Raw genomic sequence first — 19,239 nt, forward strand, 5'->3', positions numbered from 1 at the left:
GGAACCAACGTGATAAACTAATCGCAACGAAAAAAATAAACATAAAAATCGATGCATTCGACTGATGGGACAATAATCTCGTTGTCATGTTCGTAATCATTTTAGCGCTACAGCAATGTCTACTGCGTCAAGGGCGAAAGCAGACAAAAAAAAAACAAAAACAAAAAAATAAAATTTATGCAACTTCCTTCTAGTCCTTCCTCAACTCGGATTTACAATACGATGATTACGGAATGGGGCGGGTGTGGCACAGTCGGTTAGACTGGTGTAGCCACACAATCGAGGGTTCGAAACCGCCCTAGTGCAAACCAAGTCTTTCATCCCTCCGCGGTCGATAAATTGGTACCAGACTCGTCTGGGAAGATGAAAACACTGACTTCATCATCGGCTGGCCCCCGCAAGTTATTGTATATGCCAATACGCGTTCCAAAAACCTCAACGATTACGAATTCCAGTAAAACGCATTGGCGCATCCCAAGTGGATTGATACGCCAATGACTTTATCCTTTATCCTTTTGATTACGGGAATTTGGGAATCACACTGCCCACACACGTCCATTTATGGATTCATTGATCTGTACGCAATCTCCTATTAGCCCCAATAACACTTTGACAGCTGAATTTTTCGCATATGCTGATTACGAATACAACAATCAATTTCGCCGGAGGCATTGACCTCATCGATTTAATTAGTTGTGGTCAACCTGTCCAATAAAGGATTGCCAAAATTGTTGCCAAAATCAGCGTACACTAAAGCAATAGTTAGCACGCTTCAATTGCATCTAAGACGGAAACAAGCTGAAATCAGTAAAACCATTTTAAAAAAAAACGGTACTTCCATGTGGAAAGTAGCCTAAGGTGTGTCTCCTATCCCAGCATGTCTGCATGTACAATTTGATTCAAATCGATCCAACCGGGCGCGAGCTACGGCATGAACATGCGAACACAACAGGGATACAAACACTCATCACGTTTCTATGTTATAAAGGATGTTATTTGACTGGAACCACGTCAAGATTGTAGCTTGACTCCTCAACTACTCTCTGTTCTCATTTGAATTCCTAAGGTAGCGTGTTAAAAAAATCTGGGATCTCACTGCGCGCTCTCAATGCAGACCGCTTGTAACACAATTTGATGTTTGAAACTAGGACTAGTCTCGTTCGACTCTCAGAGTTCATCTTTCTCAACAGAAGTAGGAGCGAGTTCCCTATAGTAGATGATGCACACTGCCGTCGCTTTTTCTACATTAAATTGCACACAATACAATGTATAAGATAGGCAATAATTAGTGAGTGTCGTTAGTGACAAGACACTGTAAGAACAGGGAAAAAATAATGACTTCTACCAAGTAAGCGATTTCGAGCAGAAATCTGACCAAATATTACAACGAAGTCTTACTCAAATGGGATCATTCTGAAAAAAAAAAACCAATATGATCCAAATATGATAAAAATATGATCCTAACACCAGCGTGAGCCACGTAAACATCGCATATCCAAAGGGGGGACGGGCAAGAAACAAAATGTAGTTTTCAGAGTTGAAGCGAATATGTTGCGGTCGCCTGCTACAAGAGATGTACTGGAACTTGAATAACCTTGACACTCTTTTTACTCATGGACGGGTGTGATGCCGTGGAAACAGGCACGCCCTACACGGTCAGTGGTTCGAAACTACCTCGGTCAACCAAGCCTTTCATCTTTTAAAGGTCGATAAATTCGCAGCAAACCTATTTGAGGAGGATGGGGGCGATAACAACACTGATTTGATACAAAGGTTGTTCTCGCAAGTCATTGGCCCCATATGTTCGTAAACTTCGAATGACTCTGAATTGAAGTCAAACGTGTTGGCGCATCTTTAAAAGATTAATCAACGCCAAATACTTTATCCTTATTTACTAATCAACCTCATCGAAAAGTTGACAAGCTAACTGAATAATTTTGCTTGAAAGGCTGCAAATCACGAAATAAACTATATTGGGATCTTTCAACGAATAGATGAGGGTAGGGTGGTTTACGACTATGAACGCTCGGTTCAACTAGCGTCAGAAAACGCATGTGAAAAGGTAGTGGGGTTCGCGTTTACACCCGGGCAGGCGCCATAAGCAGGTAAAGAGTCAATTGTAAAGCAGAAAGTTGCCGCGAACGCTTCTGCGGTGCGGAACAAAAGGCACCCGCAAAAACCGGCTGATCGCTGCGCACCTCCGCCAGCTTGGGAGACTCTATAACGAATTGGGACAACGATCTACACCCCACTCCTTATTCCCATGCACCCGACGTTGCCCGCCACCGCGTCGCGTCAGTGTTGAAAACGGCGAATTCAAAAGCGAAACAACCGGGAGTAGTGAAAGGTTGTGCTACGAATAAGCCAGATAGCTTCTAGCAAGAGCACTTGCTTAGATACTTAGATGACCCGTCTTCACTAGACGTGCGCCCCAGCATCTCCTCCACTCGTTTCGCTCCCTCGCCACTGTCATCCAAGATGTTCTCAAGTTTCGTGAGTAACGTTGACGAGGTCCTTGAGCCGTATCCAGCTGAGCTCTCAGCTGGATACGGCTCAAGGACCTCGTCAACGTCACTGGTCCATCCGTGTAGCGAACACGTCATCCATCTCGTTGGCGGTCTCTCTCGGGGGCGTTTAGCACCTCTTGGGATCCACTAGAGCGTTCTTTTAGTTCGTCTATCGTCGATTCTTCTCATGATGTGACCGGCCCATCTATGTTTTGCTTTCGATACATATTCCGCTGGGTCGCGAAGACGGGACATTCCTCTTAAGTCGGAGCTACGAAGACCGGCAAGGTGTTGTGTGCGCCGGTTAAACTTCAGGAGACATCTCTCAAGGGCTCTGTGGGTAGTAAATAGCTTCCTAGACATGGCCGCGGTGTCCGCCCACGTATCCGCTGCGTAACAGAGCGCTGGAAGGACTGTCGAGTCGAACAGATGGGTACGAAGATCTTGGTCCGTCAGTTGGTCCGTAGCTTCCCTGACGGCTGCGAATGCTGCCCATGCTGCTCTCATTCTTCTATTCAGTTCTTCCTTCAAGTCGTTTTCCATGTTCATAGAACGTCCGAGGTATACGTATGACGAAGTTTCCACGATTTGGGAGCCTTCAAGTTGTACTCCTCCGTCCTCGCAGGAGGCGTTCTTCATGAACTGTGTCTTCTTTCGGTTTATTCGTAGTCCTATTCTCTTCCCTATTTCGTTCAATTCGTTGAGCATCGTTTCTGCTTCACTGGTGCTGCTCGAAAAGAGAACGATGTCGTCCGCGAAACGAATGTTCGTGAGGAATCTTCCATCAAAACGTATGCCCCTTTCTTCCCAGGAAAGTGATTCCATTATCCATTGCAATACAGACGTGAACAGCTTCGCCGACATAGTATCGCCTTGTCGTACCCCCTTTCCAATGAGTATGGTGAGAGGGCGGTGAAAAAGCTGTATACTAGTCGTGCATCGATCGTAGCAATTGGCTAATGTCCTCACATGCGACGCGTCCACACCTTGGTCGACCAGCGCTGACAGTATTGCATTCGTTTCACGCTGTCAAAGGCTTTCTTATAGTCGACGAAGGTTAGAACAAAGGGCAGGAGGTATTCTCGGCAAACCTCTATGACCCTCGACACGGTCTGGATGTGGTCCAAGCAGCTGAACCCCTGACGGAATCCAGCTTGTTCTTGATGCTGGCCTTCACCAAGCACTCTAGATATGCGCGTGAGGATGATCTTGGTGAATACTTTGTACAACACGCTCAGCAAGCATATCGGACGGTAGTTCCGAAGGTCCTCTCGGTCACCTTTCTTATGGATAAGAACGGTTCGCGAGGTCTTCCACTGGTCTGGGATCCTTTCTTTCTGAAGGTAGGATGTCATGTGCGCTGCTAAGATTACATGAAGTGGGTGGCCACCAGCCCGAAAAAAGTCTGCTGATATAAAATCAGGTCCGGGGCTGTGTCAGGTTTCATGCTCTTGATAGCGACTCGTACTTCCGAAGGGAGAATCCGTGGTGGAGTTTCAACAGTGGGGATGATCGGGCTTGACACAGGAGTTGATGAACGGAAAAGGTTCGAGCAGAACCTCTCCGCAATGATTTCCATCTCACGATGAGAAGACGTGCGAGTCCCGTCTTCGCTCAACAAGGCTGCTAGCAGAATATTATATTCGCGGAGATCCCTGCGGCACTTCTTTAGACTCGCTTTTTTGTGCTGCTTCCAGAATCTTCTTCTGCCTGTATTTCAAAAGATCCTCCTGCAATACTTTTCTGCAGCCAGTGTTTGCTACTAACGGCTCAATGTGCGATGCATTCGGATCAAGCCTCAAATCCTTTCTTCTTTCCAACAATTCCTTGGTGGTTTTCGAAATCCGATCCAAGTTTGTCGTGCGCGGCTTCGAGGCACGCTCAGCACAGGCTCGTAATCCTCTGAGCAGCATCTCGTAGTCCACGTTTGGGTCCTTCTCGATGTGCCAGTCACCTTGGGACAAGGAGTCCTCGAGCACGCAATCGTCGTAGACGACTTCTTGTCTCCTTCGTTGCCGATAGCAGATGTTCTTTTCCATCGTGTGGCTAAGTCGTATTTTCGCACGAAAGAGACGGTGATCAGATCCACTACAAAAGGATGGTACTACTGAGACGTCAAGTAAACACCACCTCCGGTTGGTGAGTATGTGGTCGATCTCCGCACAAGTCGCGCCATTGGGCGATTCCCATGTCCACCGACGATGATTTTTTTTTCATGAAAAGAGAGTTCCCATAAAAGAGGCGAGCGGCGGACAACCGCCCGGCGAGACGATTGCCATTTTCATTCCGGTCCCCTAGTCCAAATCTTCCAATCCTGTATTCCTCTTCTGTGGCCTTTCCTAGTTTTGCCTTGAAGTCTCCGACAACAAATTTGTAGAAGGACTTCTCGTTGCGGACTACTTCCTCCAGCTTCTCGTAAAACGCGTCCAATTCAGATTCATCAGCTGCTGATGTTGGTGAGTAGCAGTTGATGATACTGATGGATTTTTGGCGCAGAGGGCGGAGGCGAAGAATGGCCAGACGAGGTGACAGGACCTCGTGAGAATCGACGAGATGGACGACATATGGGTGCACAAGAAAACCAACACCGCCTACATTTCGCGACGGAACCTTCTCTCCACGAATGGCGAGTCCACGAGTGACCGTCATTCATCTGTCGTACGTCGCTCCTTCTGCACTTGGTCTCCTGCAGAGCAATCACGTGAAATTTGATACGCTCTGCAGCTCCGAGAAGGGCATGCAGGTCAGCGTCTGTGGACACTGTTCTCGCGCTGTAAGTACACAGTCTGAGACAGTCTCCATGGCGAGTCGTGCGCGTGTCGCCTTGGTCCAGAATCAATCACGTCCTGAGCAACCTGAGATTTGATCGCCTCTCACCGGTCGCCATACCGTCCGACGTCTGATACGGCAGGGCCCAGTGTGCAGGGTACTGAGGCAGTGCATATGCTGGAGTGGCAAAAAGACTTTTCCCCAAACTAAGCAGCCATGCCACGACGAGCTTAGCTTTCACCACAGGTCGTCGCCCAACCTATATGGATCAGGGAGCCACCTAGCGACATTTTGCCAAGACGGTGGTGAATATTAGCATTGGTTTACTCTTAGCTAGGCTTCCGATTCCGAAAAGTCGGGATGTCGGATGTGTCGAACTCCTTCTCAGCTGGGGAGACCCTGCTGGAAGCGAACCTCCGCTGTGCATCGCGGTTCGACGCCCAGAGTCACCTTCACTCCACTATGAGGCGGTAAACCGCAAGAGCACTTATTATCAATAGGATGATGAACCAGATCTTTCTATTCAACTCAAAAATATGTCATCATAGGCGTAACAAAGTGTGATATTCTGTTATCATCACCTACACTGATCTCACTTGAGGAACTTCACACCTTTCGGTAAGTGTTAAAATTCTTTTCTTTTTCAAGAAGTAACATAAGGATGCTAACCAGAAGATAAATTTCGACGTTGTATGTCCCGTTAAGTAATCGGAAAAAAAACTTAATATCAATGCTTTGTCAATTTTTTAAGTAGATATAACATTTATATAGGGTTCATGTCAAATATTCCAATACCTGTTTGTACTTTTTATCCAATGAACTCCTTTCTCATTTCTATTTTCTACAACGTTTTATCGCTTCTTTTCTATCTATACATCAATTTGACACTTTAGGTGTATTGAATGAGGAACATATATAAGGTTGTCTTTTTCTGGATTAATGGGGAATTGAGCGTGATCACCTTCATTCGGATCTACATCTGTGTTCGTGGAACGATCCTAGTATGACACTGTCTTGAATATTACACGAAGACCTACTCCATAACTGATTTTTCGCACTGTTCTTTAGACACGTGAAAATTCTTCTTCATCGTTAACAAGAGCAATGCGCGAGAAGTTGTCAGCGAGGAGTCATCCGCAAACGCATGTAGGATCAATGGAGAATCCCAACCAAGGTGGTCCACCCCATTTAATATCGCTAGTGGAACTGTCGAGTGTACAGCTGCAAAGATTTTACATTTTGAGGTAGTGTTTATATTAGACTCCTGGGCAACTTAAAACAATATGAAGAGATTAGAAATGTTGAGAATAATTTCCCAATGAGCTTACCACGATCCAATCCCTCATGGAGTTTCTCTCTAACTGACTCGGAAGTTAAATCAATAACCAAAACAGGTGAAGAAATATGAAAGGCAGCGCAAAAAATCTCCGAAAGCGCTCGAACGATGAGCTCGCTTTCTTCTCCAGCAACAATAAGCACAATGGGGCTCTCTTGCTGCATCAACAGCCACTGGAAAATTGAAAATTAATTTAGCAAACACATTCGGTTTCTGTGCCTTACGAAAACTACCTTCAGGGAAGTAAAAACGAATTATGATAGCAAAAATCTTCGTCTACAGCATGCTTCAAACCGAAATCGTCTCATAACCACCGAGCTGAGTTATCAGACTCTGTCTGAAGATTTTGATACATATACATACATGTGATACAGATTTTGACGCGTTGACAAAAATCTGAGATTTCGCACTTTTTCGGTTGCGAGAATACGGCAGCGTGTTTGAAAAATTTGATGCCATGTTTTGATAGAGCATCAAGGAAAACCCTTGACTGCAAATTTTGATCTCTGTAGGTGTTCTGGTTCTCTCAAAAAGCTAGTTGAGAAACACTCGAAAATTTGATGCAAAATTTGGGATTTTTCTCAACTAGGTTTCAACAAGACTAGGAAAGTTAGAAGTTTCACGCTTTATGCAATACAGAATAAATCTCTCTCTACAAATTGCAGCCAGCTTGTAGAGTTTTTGAGTTCTTGACTCCCGCTGATCTTCGAACTGGTCGAGCGGGAGCCAGTAATTCTTCCATTTACTCCGATCGTGCGCAAGGGTTGCCAAGTGCCTTCTCGTCTCGCGAGGTACTCGAAGAGCATCGTATCCTCATGTGAAGGACTTCGTAAAGAGGTCTGGCGGGTCGGAGGTCTTCCTGTGGCGTTTTCGATGTCGCGTGGTATCCAGTAGTTCACAACTCCTGTCCAACGATTATCGTTGAAGCGGGTCATGTGTCCAAACCACCTAAGTTTACTTCCCTTGGCGTATGCAGCAGCGTCTCGGATCTTCGATCGGTGACGTAGGACTGACTTTCAAATATTTCTGAAGCGGAGGAACAACGGTGGTGTTGAATAGATGAGCACGAAGCTGGATGTTCTTAGTCCTCTTCACTACACTATCGATATCTTATATGGTCCCCAAGCCGCTCTTTTTCTGTTACCCAGCTCGGAGGTAAGGCCCTTCATCATGTTAATTTCTCGATCTGGATATTCATAGCCGTAGCATTCGGATATATTCGTTTCTTTGAGCGTGAGTGGGGCATCAGAAACCCATCCGTTCCTCACATATTGCCCAGATTCAGCTGAAGACCTATCTTTTTGCACGCTTCATCAAATTCGACCAGTATCGTTCCCGCTTGTGATTGATGCCCGATTTTATCAGAATAATGTCATCAGCGAAACGATGATGGTGTAAATGCTGGCTTCCACTCTCATGTTATACAATTCCAATCCTCGCATCCCGTTCACGGGTGTGGTACTGAATATTTCGAGTAGGATTGTGCAACTCTGACGAACCCCCATCAATTGTGACACTGTTGTAGAATGGGGAAATTTTGGTTGTAAAGTTGCTGTAACTTACATATATAACTGTATATAACCATAATTTCTTCATGTGTGAAGTAAGTATGGACGCCTTGGTTGTCCAAGGCCTCCATGACCGCTTCCATCTCAAATGAATCGAAGGGTTTCTTCAAGTAGATAAATGTGAGACATAGTGGCATCTGGTACTCTCTAATACTTCTCTTGAGTTTTGAAATGGTATGTACGTGCGTCAGTAGTGTTGAACCCTTCTCAAAACTCTGTTTCCTCGCATGGCTGTTCTTCATCTAATGTTCTTTCTATCCTCTTTAGGATTAGTCTTGTGAAGAGCCTGTAAATTACGGACAGTTAGCAGACTGGAAGATAATTGGCGATGTCATGTGGGTCCCCATTTTTATACAACAGCCCGATGTTGCTCGTTTTCCATTGTTTATGAATCTTACATTCTGAAAGTGTAAAGACCTTCGAAATTGCATTCATAAGAATTGGTAGAGTCTTCAGATGTTCAGATCTTATTTTGTCGAATCCGGTGCTGTCGATTTCTTACCGACATTATAGCATGTCGTGCTTCGAACGAGAAAACCGTTGAAATCTTCCCCATGACAGTGAAGAGGCAAATGGAAATGAATGACGAAAAGATCAGAGTAGAAGTAGTTGATGACTTGTCTCCGTTCCCCTTCTCGATGTGGTGGTTGTTCCATTTGGGTTCCAAAGAGCAGTCATCTTCGTTCACCGACTGGCGAAGTCTCAAGGAGCGTAGCGAATGCTCTTTCCCCCCTCTACAGCTTCAGCCAACACTTACAGTTTTCTCTCATTAAGGTCTTCTTTCCTCGCCTCTCTTCGAAGCCTTACGAGCTCGGCCATGAGTTCTTGTTCACCTGCGGTTCTTGCTGCTCCACGCCGACATATCACCTCTAGAGTTTTTGGAGAGAGAAAACTCTTGGAATCTTCAGAAACGCCGACTAGCGAAGCGAAGAGGTCCCAGTCGATGATGGTTGGCTTTGTGAACTTCGCTGTTTTCTCTCCACTACGCATGAAAGAAAAATATTGACTATTGACGATAATGTGGTCAATTTCGTTAAGATACCCTCCAACGGATGACTCCCACATCCAGCGCAGAGAGGAGTGCTTCTGGAATTGCGAGTTCCTATGGATGGGTCGTCATGATAAACTCGGAAATTCTCTCTTCCTGTTTATTCCCTTGAAGGTCCTGGATTCCGATGTGAAGTTCTTTAGTCGCTCTTATGAGGCCAATTTTTACGTTGACATCGCCAACTATGACCTTGTGGAAGACAAGCTTTTAGCCGGCATACAATAGTACTATGAGCTGATCCAAGCACTGCAGAAACAGGGAGTCCATTCCTCGAATCCACCTTCGTCTCAGAACATGCACAAAGTCGCTCTTGGTACGCGATTAGCCTCCTGTCCGCCACCTGGGGACGAACCACGACTAATCGGCTGTGATACTTCTAATGAGTGAGATCCGTGGGAAGAGGTTGTTGACAAAAAAAAAGTTGGAGCTCAAAAGGATCAACAACCAAAAACTTCTTTCCGTCGAAATTTTGAAAACCTTGGACTGCCAATGGCCTCTAGTGAGCAACGAACTACAAATCTAAGTTCTAGACACTACCACTTCGTTCTTCTAATCGCTTCTACGTATATGCTATTTGCAGCGCAGACAGACAACACAACTGACTGTGTACTGTGTAGTCTGCAGAGTATGTTAATATGTTCAACCGGGTAGGAGCGATCGCTTTCGATTGGAGGAGGGAAGAGAGTGGTGAATCAAGGCGGGAAAATAGAGTGAGTAGCGACATGTGGCACATTTGCCCGTTCGTACACGTCCAGGACCAACTGTATAAAATCATTAAATCCAAAAAATGAAGTATGTACACAAACTGTACTTCTCAGCATTATACGCATACTAACGCACCTGTCTTCCAACATGGAAAAGAAGGCGTAGTTCATCCTCTGTAAAGTTTCTAAACTTTGTAGCGAATTCGGATAGATGCTTCTCAAAATTAAGCACGAGTGCTCCATTAGCGCCCTGAAGACCTTTTTTCTTAAATTGAAGTGTAAGAAAACCAAGGACAAGCCGAAAGTACCATAGCAAGCGGACTGCTGGATGAGTTAGACTTAGCGATATAGTAGAATGCTAACGCAACGCTAACAATGAGTAAAATGTTGTTAGTATAAGCGAGTGGTTGTCTGATCCTGGAAAGAAAGTTTTTTTTTCTTTCTTTCCAAATTTTCGTTATTCATACGTTGTCGTTGGAAAAATGAAACAGACCAAACCATAATGAACTGTAAAAATAATCGAACTTTAGTGATCAAACTTTGTTGTAGGATACATCGTGGCAGTTTATTGCAACCAAGCATCATTTTGTTAAGTTCATCAAGCACACTGTCTCAACATCAAGTAAGCGATGATCATTTTCAAATAAAAAGCACTCTAGGCAAAATATAAAGTGCGACAAATTTTGGAGATTGAACCAACCAACATTCAGTATAGCCGCGTCAAAACGTCGTGAAGCCTGCTGGAATTGGACAAATAGCAGTGCTCTAAATGGCGTGGTAGAGCTAGCGGCTGCGGTCGAGGTGGGGACCCTTAGTCATCTCTGCAGTTCGATTATAGCAAGTGAGGGTCCCAACTCGATAGTAAGCGATAGCTCTATCACGTCACTTTGAACGGAGTCGTTCACGCAATTGTACCGAGCATTGGGCCGTTTCGATCCGACAATAATAGCAAAGTGAACGCCAAAAATCAACTATATGAACATACTTCCTGCGTTCTCTAGTATGGCCATGGCATCGATATCCCAATACTTCAGGACTTTTTATATATTTCATGCAGTGTTTGTTTGTCCATGTGCATGTGTTGTTCACTTCACATCTCGCCCTCCTTTAAAACGACTAGGACAAATAAAACGCACATCAAAGAACATCTTTCGCATGAAAGCATCGATCCGAACTAGGTCCATGCGGAAGATAAGCCTAAAACTTGTGCTCATTCGCGGATACCTACATCAGGTTTTCGATTGCGTCGATTTCATTGATTACAAGTTACCTTTGTCACAGATGCAGCAAAAATTATCAAACACAAAAACTATATATATGTATATATATATATATATATATATATATGCATATATATGCATATGTGCATAATTTATATACATGTGTATGTATGTATTTGTATATACCTATGTATATGTATATAGTAAGCTGGTGCACTTGCACAAGCAGTCGTGTTCAAGAGGGCGCGGCGGAGTAGCTGCGATCGAAGTGGCACTATCGAGAGCTCCAACTCAGAAGAGAATTTTCCTAACAGAGGGTACTAAGAGGACGTATAAGAGGGGAAGTAAAGATTAGGAGAGGAGTGATGAGGAAAAGAGGCAAGACAGGTAAGCGAAAGGTGAGATGGGAAAGGGAATGAAGTAGTCAGAAGTTGTTGCGTCTACTCGCTTTTCACTTTTCCCTTCCAAATTCGCAGTTTCCATCGCGACGCGAACATCGCAAGCGGCGTTGGTTCGAGGGTAGTAGGGAGGCGGAGTCTAGGTGATACAAGCCAGCCGTGGATGCTGTCTAGCTGGTGAAGCGGCAGCCATAATTACGCAGAGGCCTACGGCGCTGAACACAGGTCAGCAGCAGTCAGCCGATGTTCGCGGGTACCTCTTGTCCCGCACCCTAAGAAAAGGTCGTTTTCGAGAGGATTACGTTCCAGGACTCTGACTCAGACTGTAGAGATGTGTGGAATTAGTGAGGGTCAAGTTGACTGCAATTACAACTCCACCCCACTGCTCCAAGCTCAGTCGCTTTGGCGACTGCACCAGGTTTCGGGTGGACTTTAAATTAATAAATACTAGAACAAATGTTTTTTGGAAGTTTTTTTTTTGAAAAAAAATATTATACGATGTAGCGCATTTGCTTGGGCGTTTCGACAATACATAGTTCGGTTCACCTTAGGGATGAAAAGCTGAGATTAGTACTAAGGATTTTAGTGGGTGAGAAACACAATAGTAACACTTTCGTTTTTCCTTTTTTGAGTCGTTTGGAAAAGGAAACAATTCAGTGCATTGTCGTTATCTTGTTTTTGATATGTCACGAAATAGACCATGATAGCTCCCACAATCGAGTGAATACAACCTGAAGCATGGTCCACCTGCGCTGGCACCTGCCCCCGAAGCAGCACGGTAGATTTATTAGTTGCCACCGCCAGCTCCACCACGACCGAGGTGAGATCTTCAGCTCCACTCTGCAGTACGAGTGGAGCCACCTATGAGAATAGCTGAATCAAATGTGCGCTTCGAACGCAGCCGCTCACGCAAGTGCTTCAGGTCGCTCTGACCCGACTACAGCTGAGTATGTATATTCAAAAGAAGAGAACACAACGTAACAATTACCTTCCAAAATCTCTAAGACTAGACTAATTTCCCCCCTCCCCATCCTATCGTACATTATGAACCCTTCTCTGAATAACGACATTTTTGAGCAAAAATATTCATTTGTTCTTACTAGTTCAATTCTTTTCAAATGTTCCTTTGTTGATGAACACTATGTATGGAACAGCCTTTCTAAGTTGTTTACCTTGATCCATTCACAAACGATTTTTCTTCGAGAGACGTTGACATCTAAGCATAAAATTTTTCTCTTATATCAAATGATTCAGATAAAAATATTGATACCCTCTTCCCCAGCCGATGATCCTCTTCACTTTGGATTGTCTAAGATGGAATAGACCCTCTTCACCTGGAAAGGGTCCGACTCCAACCTATCGCACCTGTGATGCAACCTCAACCACTGCCGCCATCTAAGGCATGACGCCCACAGTGTCTGTGTACTAGAGTTAGTATGCAGGCCATAAGAGGGTCATAAGAAATGAACACAAAAAGAACTTACAAGAACGCGTAATTTATAGATCGGGACAAAATAGTTTGTACAATCTTCTCTCTTCGAAAAGATGGTACTTTTGTCGGCGTTTGAATCAGGCTTTTATGTTCCACCTCATAACGGTTTTCAAATGTTTCATTTATTTGTGACGAAGTGCTGGAAATGAGATGCTGCAAGTCAAAAAAAAAAAAAAAGTTGAGAAGACAAAACCTACGAGATTGAATCACATTCCGAATCATCCTCGGATTGGTATTCAAAATTACCTTCTGGGTTGGTCCGATTTTTTGATAAAGGGGATGTCGACGCAGATCTGCGATGACGCAAAGTTGATAGCCCGTCACTATCGTTTCGCATTGTTGGAGGAGTCTGAAAATAATGTGGTCTGTCAATAGACTATTGCTCATCCTCTTTTATAATCGAATAGACTTCACAGCACAATTGCTATAGAATTCGTTAAGCTACCCTCAAAGGAACGTTTAAAAAGTGCAAATCTGCAGGTTTGGAGCAATGGACCAACGCCGCTTGACCTGCACACCGCACAAGTAGGAGATCACCCTTGCAGGTTTTACACAGCTCGACCCTCATACATGGCAAAAACAGACAAAAGGACATGAAAGATAAGGCTCTTTTCTCCATATGATCTCCGTGGATAACACAAATGAAGTTGGGTAACTCCTAAATAAACTGATTGGGAGCCAAAACTAACGTGTTCCAATGAGTATTTTAAAGCATCACCCCACGAATCTGAGGTGGTACGGATTTCAGGTGGAGTATTCGTATATGGGATCGTAGATTATGGAGAGGGGGTGATTCCGTCCATTTCTTCCTAACTGAGGTTAAAAAAATACAGCCCAGAAGATGCGGCGCGTGCACAGGGCTGGCGCGCTCCTATCGAACTCATTGTGGAAAGTAGTGCCATTTTTTACGGCAATTAGGAAGAAATGGACGGAGTCACCCTTCTCTCCATCATTTACGATCCCGTATACGAATATTCCACCTGAAATCTGTACCACCTCAGATTCGTGGGGTGATGCCTTTAATGCTTTATACTTTTACCAATCTGAACGTCCGACTAACGCTGGACTTCAGACTTCTTGTGGTTCTCGCTTCGCTGGCCTCCTCTGATCAATAAAAATAAAAAATAGTAGCAGTTTCTATAAATTTCTGCTATAGAATTAAATATTTCTCTTCCTCGCAACTTTGTTTTCCGTTCTTTTTCTGAGAGTTTTGGGCACTGATGAAAGATTCAATAACTTTGTGGAAGGACTCAGTACTTCACTTAGAGAATATCTAAGCTTAATTCGGCACCTATATTCGTTTAACTATATTTAAGAGGTATGTTTCTTGTGCAAGCTCCTGCTGTTTTCTTTTCATGGCTTTACGTTTTTATCTTCTCTCGTTTCTTCAGAGTCGTTCCTCACATCAGTCTATCATATCATCAGACGTGAAGAGCGACTCTGAAGAAACGACGGAAACTGACAACCACACATGAAGAGAAAACAACATGAGTTCATAGAAGAAACATACCTTCTCCATGTAAGCAACCTAGCAATACACTTGAATAAAGAGCAGTAATGAATCAGAGGTAAAGATAGACTGATGTGAGGAACGACTATGAAGAAACGAAAGAAGATAAAAACGTAAAGCTATGAAAAGAAAACAACGGAAGCTTACACAAGAAACATACCTCTTAAATATAGGCAACGTAGAAATAAACTTGAATAAAGAGCAGTAATGTATCGAAAGTAAAGCTACATTTACCTAAACAACGACTCCGAAGAGACGACAGAAGCTGAATTCACACGTAAAGAGAAAAGAACGGGAGTTTGTAAAAGAAACACATCTCTTTAATACAAGCAACGAAGCAATAAGTTTGAAAAGAAGCAACAGCGTACCAAAAGTGAAACTAGACCGTTGAGAAAAACAACATTGAAGGAACGACAGAAGATGAAGCAAGGACAAAGCTTTATATGTACTCACAATCGCGAATAGAAAGCAGTAAAACCCTGAACTGAGGCCGCTCTGCTCTAATGTGGCCCGCCGCAGCGCGGCCGCGGAGACAAAATCTGCCGCCGTAGTGTGTTTCAGTGGTTTGTCTTCCAGGCTTGGTGTTAGCAGAGGGATGATAAAGAATTTTATTATTATTATTGTTTATATTATTATTACTCATTAAGTATTCCCAGAATGATGTTCTCTAAATATTAGGTTCGTGCAAAAGAAATGCAGGTTTTTTTTTGTTCTGTTAGTTTTAACACTATTTTTTTTTTTTTTTTGATAAACTAAGGCTTTTTTACGAAGTATTATACATTGTTGGAAAGCTTATTATATGAGTTTTCTAAATATGTATATGGAATTTAATTCAAGTCGCTTATTATAAAAATAATTTGGTTTTTATTTTCAGATGTCTAATGGCAATTTTTGTCAAATTTACTTCTACTAGTTCGTTAGTTCAAACTGGGCTGGACTGCCGCTCAAACCACTCGAAATATCAACGAAGTATGGGGCCAGGGAAGTATCAACGAATGCACAGTACAACGTTGGTTTCAAAAGTTTCGTGCCGGCAACACCAGCCTCGAAGACGAACCACTTGATAACGACTTATTGAAGGCGACAGTCGAAGCTGATCCACGCAAAACCACTCGAGATATTGCCAAGCAGCCCAACGTTGATCACACTACAGTTGTTCGCCATTTGTGGTTATGGTTAGATTATGTTAGTTGTGGTTAGATTATGGTTACGGTTTAGTGGTCTGCAGCGGGTATGATCCACTATACCTTTCTGAACCCGAGTGAAACAATTACAGCAGAAAAGTACTGCCAGCAAATCGACGAAATGCACCAGGAGCTGCGAAGTTTATGCCCGGCATTGATCAACAGAAAAGGAGCAATCCTACTTCATGACAACGCTAGACCTCACGTCTCATTGATCACACGGCAAAAGCTGCATGAGTTGAACTATGAATCTCTGGATCATCCACCATACTCGCCAGACCTTTCGCCTACTGATTTTCACTTTTTCAAGCACCTTGATAACTTCTTGCAGGAGAAACACTTCAGAAACCAAGACGATGCAGAAACTGCCTTCGATGAGTTCATCGCTTCCAGAACCCCAGACTTTTATGATATTGGCATTAAGAAGCTCGTTTCTCATTGGCAAAAGTGCATTAATTGTAATGGAGATTACTTTGATTAAATAAATTTTGTTAGATCTGAGTTATATTAATTTAGATTTTAGGTAGAAAAACCTGCATTTTTTTGCACCAACTTAGTACTATGTGCACTTACAATCGTTTTCGTTTCATTTTCGTTACGTTTCGCCTGCGTCGCCAGGAAATATCGGGACCCACGCAGTAGATGAAGCTCGTGCCTTCCTATGTTTTCTGAATCCACTATATGAGAAGTCCTCACAATTAAGCTCTTTCACATGAACGGCCCTTTTTACTGCATACATAATATTATCTACTTCCTCATCAGAGTAGTTGTGCACGTTTTGGGTATGTTCGTACGGAGGTTTCGCAGCAGGAAAGGTCCTTTTCCACAGATATTGCAAGGAGCAGAGGTGCATGACGGAGTAGACTGAAAAATGTCATGTAATGAAGTAAAAGGAAGAAGAACAGGTGAGAAAAGACGTTCCAGTACTACACAAAAAATGACAAGAGAGGATTAACTCGTTTCTAAACTTACACCCGGCTGCAGGAGGCTCGCCCCTTGGACCAAGCGGTAAGCAAACTCAAACAGCAACACATAGGCTAGTACTTACCTCATTAGCTAGGCTTGTTAACTCAGCAGACCACCACGTACCACAACTACGAGTCACAAGGGTTTTATATAGGGACCTCACGGCCCGCCCCGTAGATCAAAACCCGCATAGGTCTTGATACGGGGATAACTCGTTTGTGATCGCAATGCACTCATCCTTCTTGTTCATTTTTGGACTTTTTGCGGTTATCCAAAAGGCCTCTAGCGTTCTGCGTGCTGTGATTTCGGACTCGTAGGATAATATACGAACTTCTACCTCTAATTCAGAGTTTGGATGACATATTCTACGGTGTGCTCCAAGTGGGGTGAAGGTTTTTTTGATTTTGCGAGTCCATCTAGATGCTCCTTGACCCTAATACACAATGGACGTCCCGTTTCCCCTGTATAATCGTCACCGCACAACCTGCACGTGATACGATACACCACTCCCGATATCATGCAATCACCCTCTCTGCCATATGGGCAAACCACGCAGCTGGGAGTTGTGCAGAGTCGATGATACACACGGTTACGTACCAGCTGACCCTTGAGGTTTGCTGGAGGTATTTTCACAACTCTCACGTCATTCCTTAGACGCGCTTTTCGTAGACAGGGCGGGCCGTGAGGTCCCTATATAAAACCCTTGTGACTCGTAGTTGTGGTACGTGGTGGTCTGCTGAGTTAACAAGTCTAGCTAGTGAGGTAAGTACTAGCCTATGTGTTGCTGTTTGAGTTTGCTTACCGTTTGGGTGCTTTCTGTAGGGTGATGAGGCGCTTGAGGGGATAGGTCACTAATGGCTTTGATTTTTCCAGGCTCTGACGAAGGCGATATCGCCGAAACGTTAGCCGCTGTTTGATAGAGATCGATACCAATCTTGGCTACAGCTCAAGGAAATCAGTTAAAACTACGTTTCAACATACCGAGATTCAAAGACAGTCGAACATGGGCAATACTCAGAGAGGTACCAGCAAGCTGTTTTCGACTGGTGAGAGAAGTCCTTTCTTTGAGGCAAAAGATCGTCTCAGAAAGGCAGACCATCCACTTTCTCCGCCGCTGTCAAGAATATCAAGTTACTCCAAACTTTATAACCAACAGGCGACTTCACGAGATAAGCGGTGTTCCCAAGGAAAGCCGGCAGATGCAGAAGATCGAGCAACAACTCCTACGTATGGCATTGAAGGCAAAACAGGATCACATGTTCTCTTTGCTTAAGAAGTGTGTGTATAAAGAACATTGTTGTGAACGTTTTGTGCCGGAACGCATTTGGAGGAGAATAGTGGGTGAGTCAAAGTCCATTTGTGATTATATTCGCTCTAGTGCTAAATCTAGACTGCAGGAAAAGTTCAGACGATTAGTAGACCATCAGCAACATCAGAAGGTTAGTAAATCTGTTAAATCTACCTCTGTATGTGCAGATCACAACAGCACCATTGCTAATAAGAACAGTGCACAAAGTTCATTTCGTGTTTCTGTGATTGGTGATGTACTCATCTCAGCTGACGCGCTTTCTGTTTTGGATCTCGGTCCTAGTTTCGCGCCTGTGCAATCAATAAGTCCGGAGGTATCACGCAAGGTTGTGGGCAACCTCCAATTGGTTCATGATAGGTTGCGACTGAGAGCAAAAGAAGAAGAGCGAAGGCAAGAGAACAGAATAGCTGAGCAAGTATCCTTACCCTCCATACCTTTCCCGCGTATGATGTATAAACCACCTGAACCCAACCCCACGGTAGACAACAAGTTTCGAGTGTTCGCAACATCGGTGTATTCCGTTTTGGAGCGTTTCTCGAGAAAACACGTAAATTTCAATCTCACTGTCGCCCAATATCGAGGCCTACGTGAGATTCGCAATCTTATTACAGCTGGAGAGATCAAGGTTTCCGTTAGTGATAAGGGAGGCGAATTTGTTGTTCTATCACGTGAACTAGACAAGGCGATCACGAGACAACATCTTGAGGATGACAGTCTATATGTCCCATCCTCCGCCAATGAGTTTAGAAAGCAATATCGCCGCCTAAACAGGGTTTGGGTAGAAACGGCTGGAACAGCAGGGCTCCCAAAAAACTTTATTACGCGTCTCAAGAACGACTTACCCGCATGTCCAGTCCTATACACGCTAATTAAAACTAACAAGCTCTCTGAAAATGGCCTCACTTCGAACGATCCACGTGACTTTAAAGTGAGGCCTATCATTAGTGGTATCGGGGGCCCCACGGATAGAATTTCCTGGCTGCTCAACATAATCCTAAATCAGCTGCTCAGATATGTCCCTGCCCACCTCAGCAGTTCTAGCAACTTCCTAAAACATCTCCGCAGTACCTCATTTGAGCGTGAATGTGTAGTAGAGACCTTTGACGTTACGTCACTCTATACAAACGTTTCAAACGATGTAGCGATGCAGGCTGTTCACGAACTGCTCACGCAGCGCCAGGCTTCTTTGAACATGTATGGATTCAGCATCAGGTAGATCATGACGTTG

At 44.0% G+C, this 19,239-nt stretch overlaps 8 protein-coding genes across 9 annotated transcripts; 2 read left to right on the forward strand and 6 right to left on the reverse strand.

The window, feature by feature from the left end:
• Positions 1–2,375: 2,375 nt before the first annotated feature.
• On the reverse strand, positions 2,376–2,603 carry RB195_024542 (uncharacterized protein; the record flags this gene model as incomplete). The annotated part of the gene is made up of 1 exon (XM_064212360.1): positions 2,376–2,603. The coding sequence occupies one exon, from the start codon at positions 2,601–2,603 to the stop codon at positions 2,376–2,378; it is 228 nt and encodes a 75-aa protein (XP_064068241.1).
• Positions 2,604–2,654: 51 nt separating this feature from the next.
• RB195_024543 (uncharacterized protein) lies at positions 2,655–3,371 on the reverse strand (the record flags this gene model as incomplete). The annotated part of the gene is made up of 1 exon (XM_064212361.1): positions 2,655–3,371. One exon carries the CDS (start codon positions 3,369–3,371, stop codon positions 2,655–2,657), a length of 717 nt encoding a protein of 238 aa, XP_064068242.1.
• A 101-nt stretch (positions 3,372–3,472) lies between these two features.
• On the reverse strand, positions 3,473–3,862 carry RB195_024544 (uncharacterized protein; the record flags this gene model as incomplete). Its single annotated transcript, XM_064212362.1, has 1 exon — positions 3,473–3,862. One exon carries the CDS (start codon positions 3,860–3,862, stop codon positions 3,473–3,475), a length of 390 nt encoding a protein of 129 aa, XP_064068243.1.
• A 282-nt stretch (positions 3,863–4,144) lies between these two features.
• RB195_024545 (uncharacterized protein) lies at positions 4,145–4,546 on the reverse strand (the record flags this gene model as incomplete). Its single annotated transcript, XM_064212363.1, has 1 exon — positions 4,145–4,546. One exon carries the CDS (start codon positions 4,544–4,546, stop codon positions 4,145–4,147), a length of 402 nt encoding a protein of 133 aa, XP_064068244.1.
• Positions 4,547–4,622: 76 nt separating this feature from the next.
• RB195_024546 (uncharacterized protein) lies at positions 4,623–5,156 on the reverse strand (the record flags this gene model as incomplete). Its single annotated transcript, XM_064212364.1, has 1 exon — positions 4,623–5,156. The coding sequence occupies one exon, from the start codon at positions 5,154–5,156 to the stop codon at positions 4,623–4,625; it is 534 nt and encodes a 177-aa protein (XP_064068245.1).
• A 449-nt stretch (positions 5,157–5,605) lies between these two features.
• On the reverse strand, positions 5,606–16,175 carry RB195_024547 (uncharacterized protein; the record flags this gene model as incomplete). Of its 2 annotated transcripts, none has more annotated exons than XM_064212365.1 (9): positions 5,606–5,678; positions 6,314–6,497; positions 6,605–6,785; positions 10,069–10,182; positions 10,241–10,349; positions 12,723–12,766; positions 12,885–12,975; positions 13,035–13,181; positions 13,240–13,379. In XM_064212365.1, the coding sequence occupies 9 exons, from the start codon at positions 13,377–13,379 to the stop codon at positions 5,606–5,608; spliced, it is 1,083 nt and encodes a 360-aa protein (XP_064068246.1). The 2 variants fall into 2 exon arrangements, with proteins under 2 accessions (XP_064068246.1, XP_064068247.1); XM_064212366.1 differs by lacking the exons at positions 5,606–5,678; positions 12,723–12,766; positions 12,885–12,975 and adding exons at positions 14,713–14,786; positions 16,050–16,175 and having other exon boundaries at positions 6,310–6,497; positions 13,240–13,291; positions 13,330–13,391.
• Positions 15,786–16,217, forward strand: RB195_024548 (uncharacterized protein; the record flags this gene model as incomplete). Its single annotated transcript, XM_064212367.1, has 1 exon — positions 15,786–16,217. One exon carries the CDS (start codon positions 15,786–15,788, stop codon positions 16,215–16,217), a length of 432 nt encoding a protein of 143 aa, XP_064068248.1.
• A 1,684-nt stretch (positions 16,218–17,901) lies between these two features.
• RB195_024549 (uncharacterized protein) lies at positions 17,902–19,227 on the forward strand (the record flags this gene model as incomplete). The annotated part of the gene is made up of 1 exon (XM_064212368.1): positions 17,902–19,227. One exon carries the CDS (start codon positions 17,902–17,904, stop codon positions 19,225–19,227), a length of 1,326 nt encoding a protein of 441 aa, XP_064068249.1.
• Positions 19,228–19,239: the final 12 nt, after the last annotated feature.

This window comes from Necator americanus, chromosome X, assembly GCF_031761385.1.
Source record: "Necator americanus strain Aroian chromosome X, whole genome shotgun sequence".
Classification (NCBI taxonomy): Eukaryota; Metazoa; Nematoda; class Chromadorea; order Rhabditida; family Ancylostomatidae; genus Necator; species Necator americanus.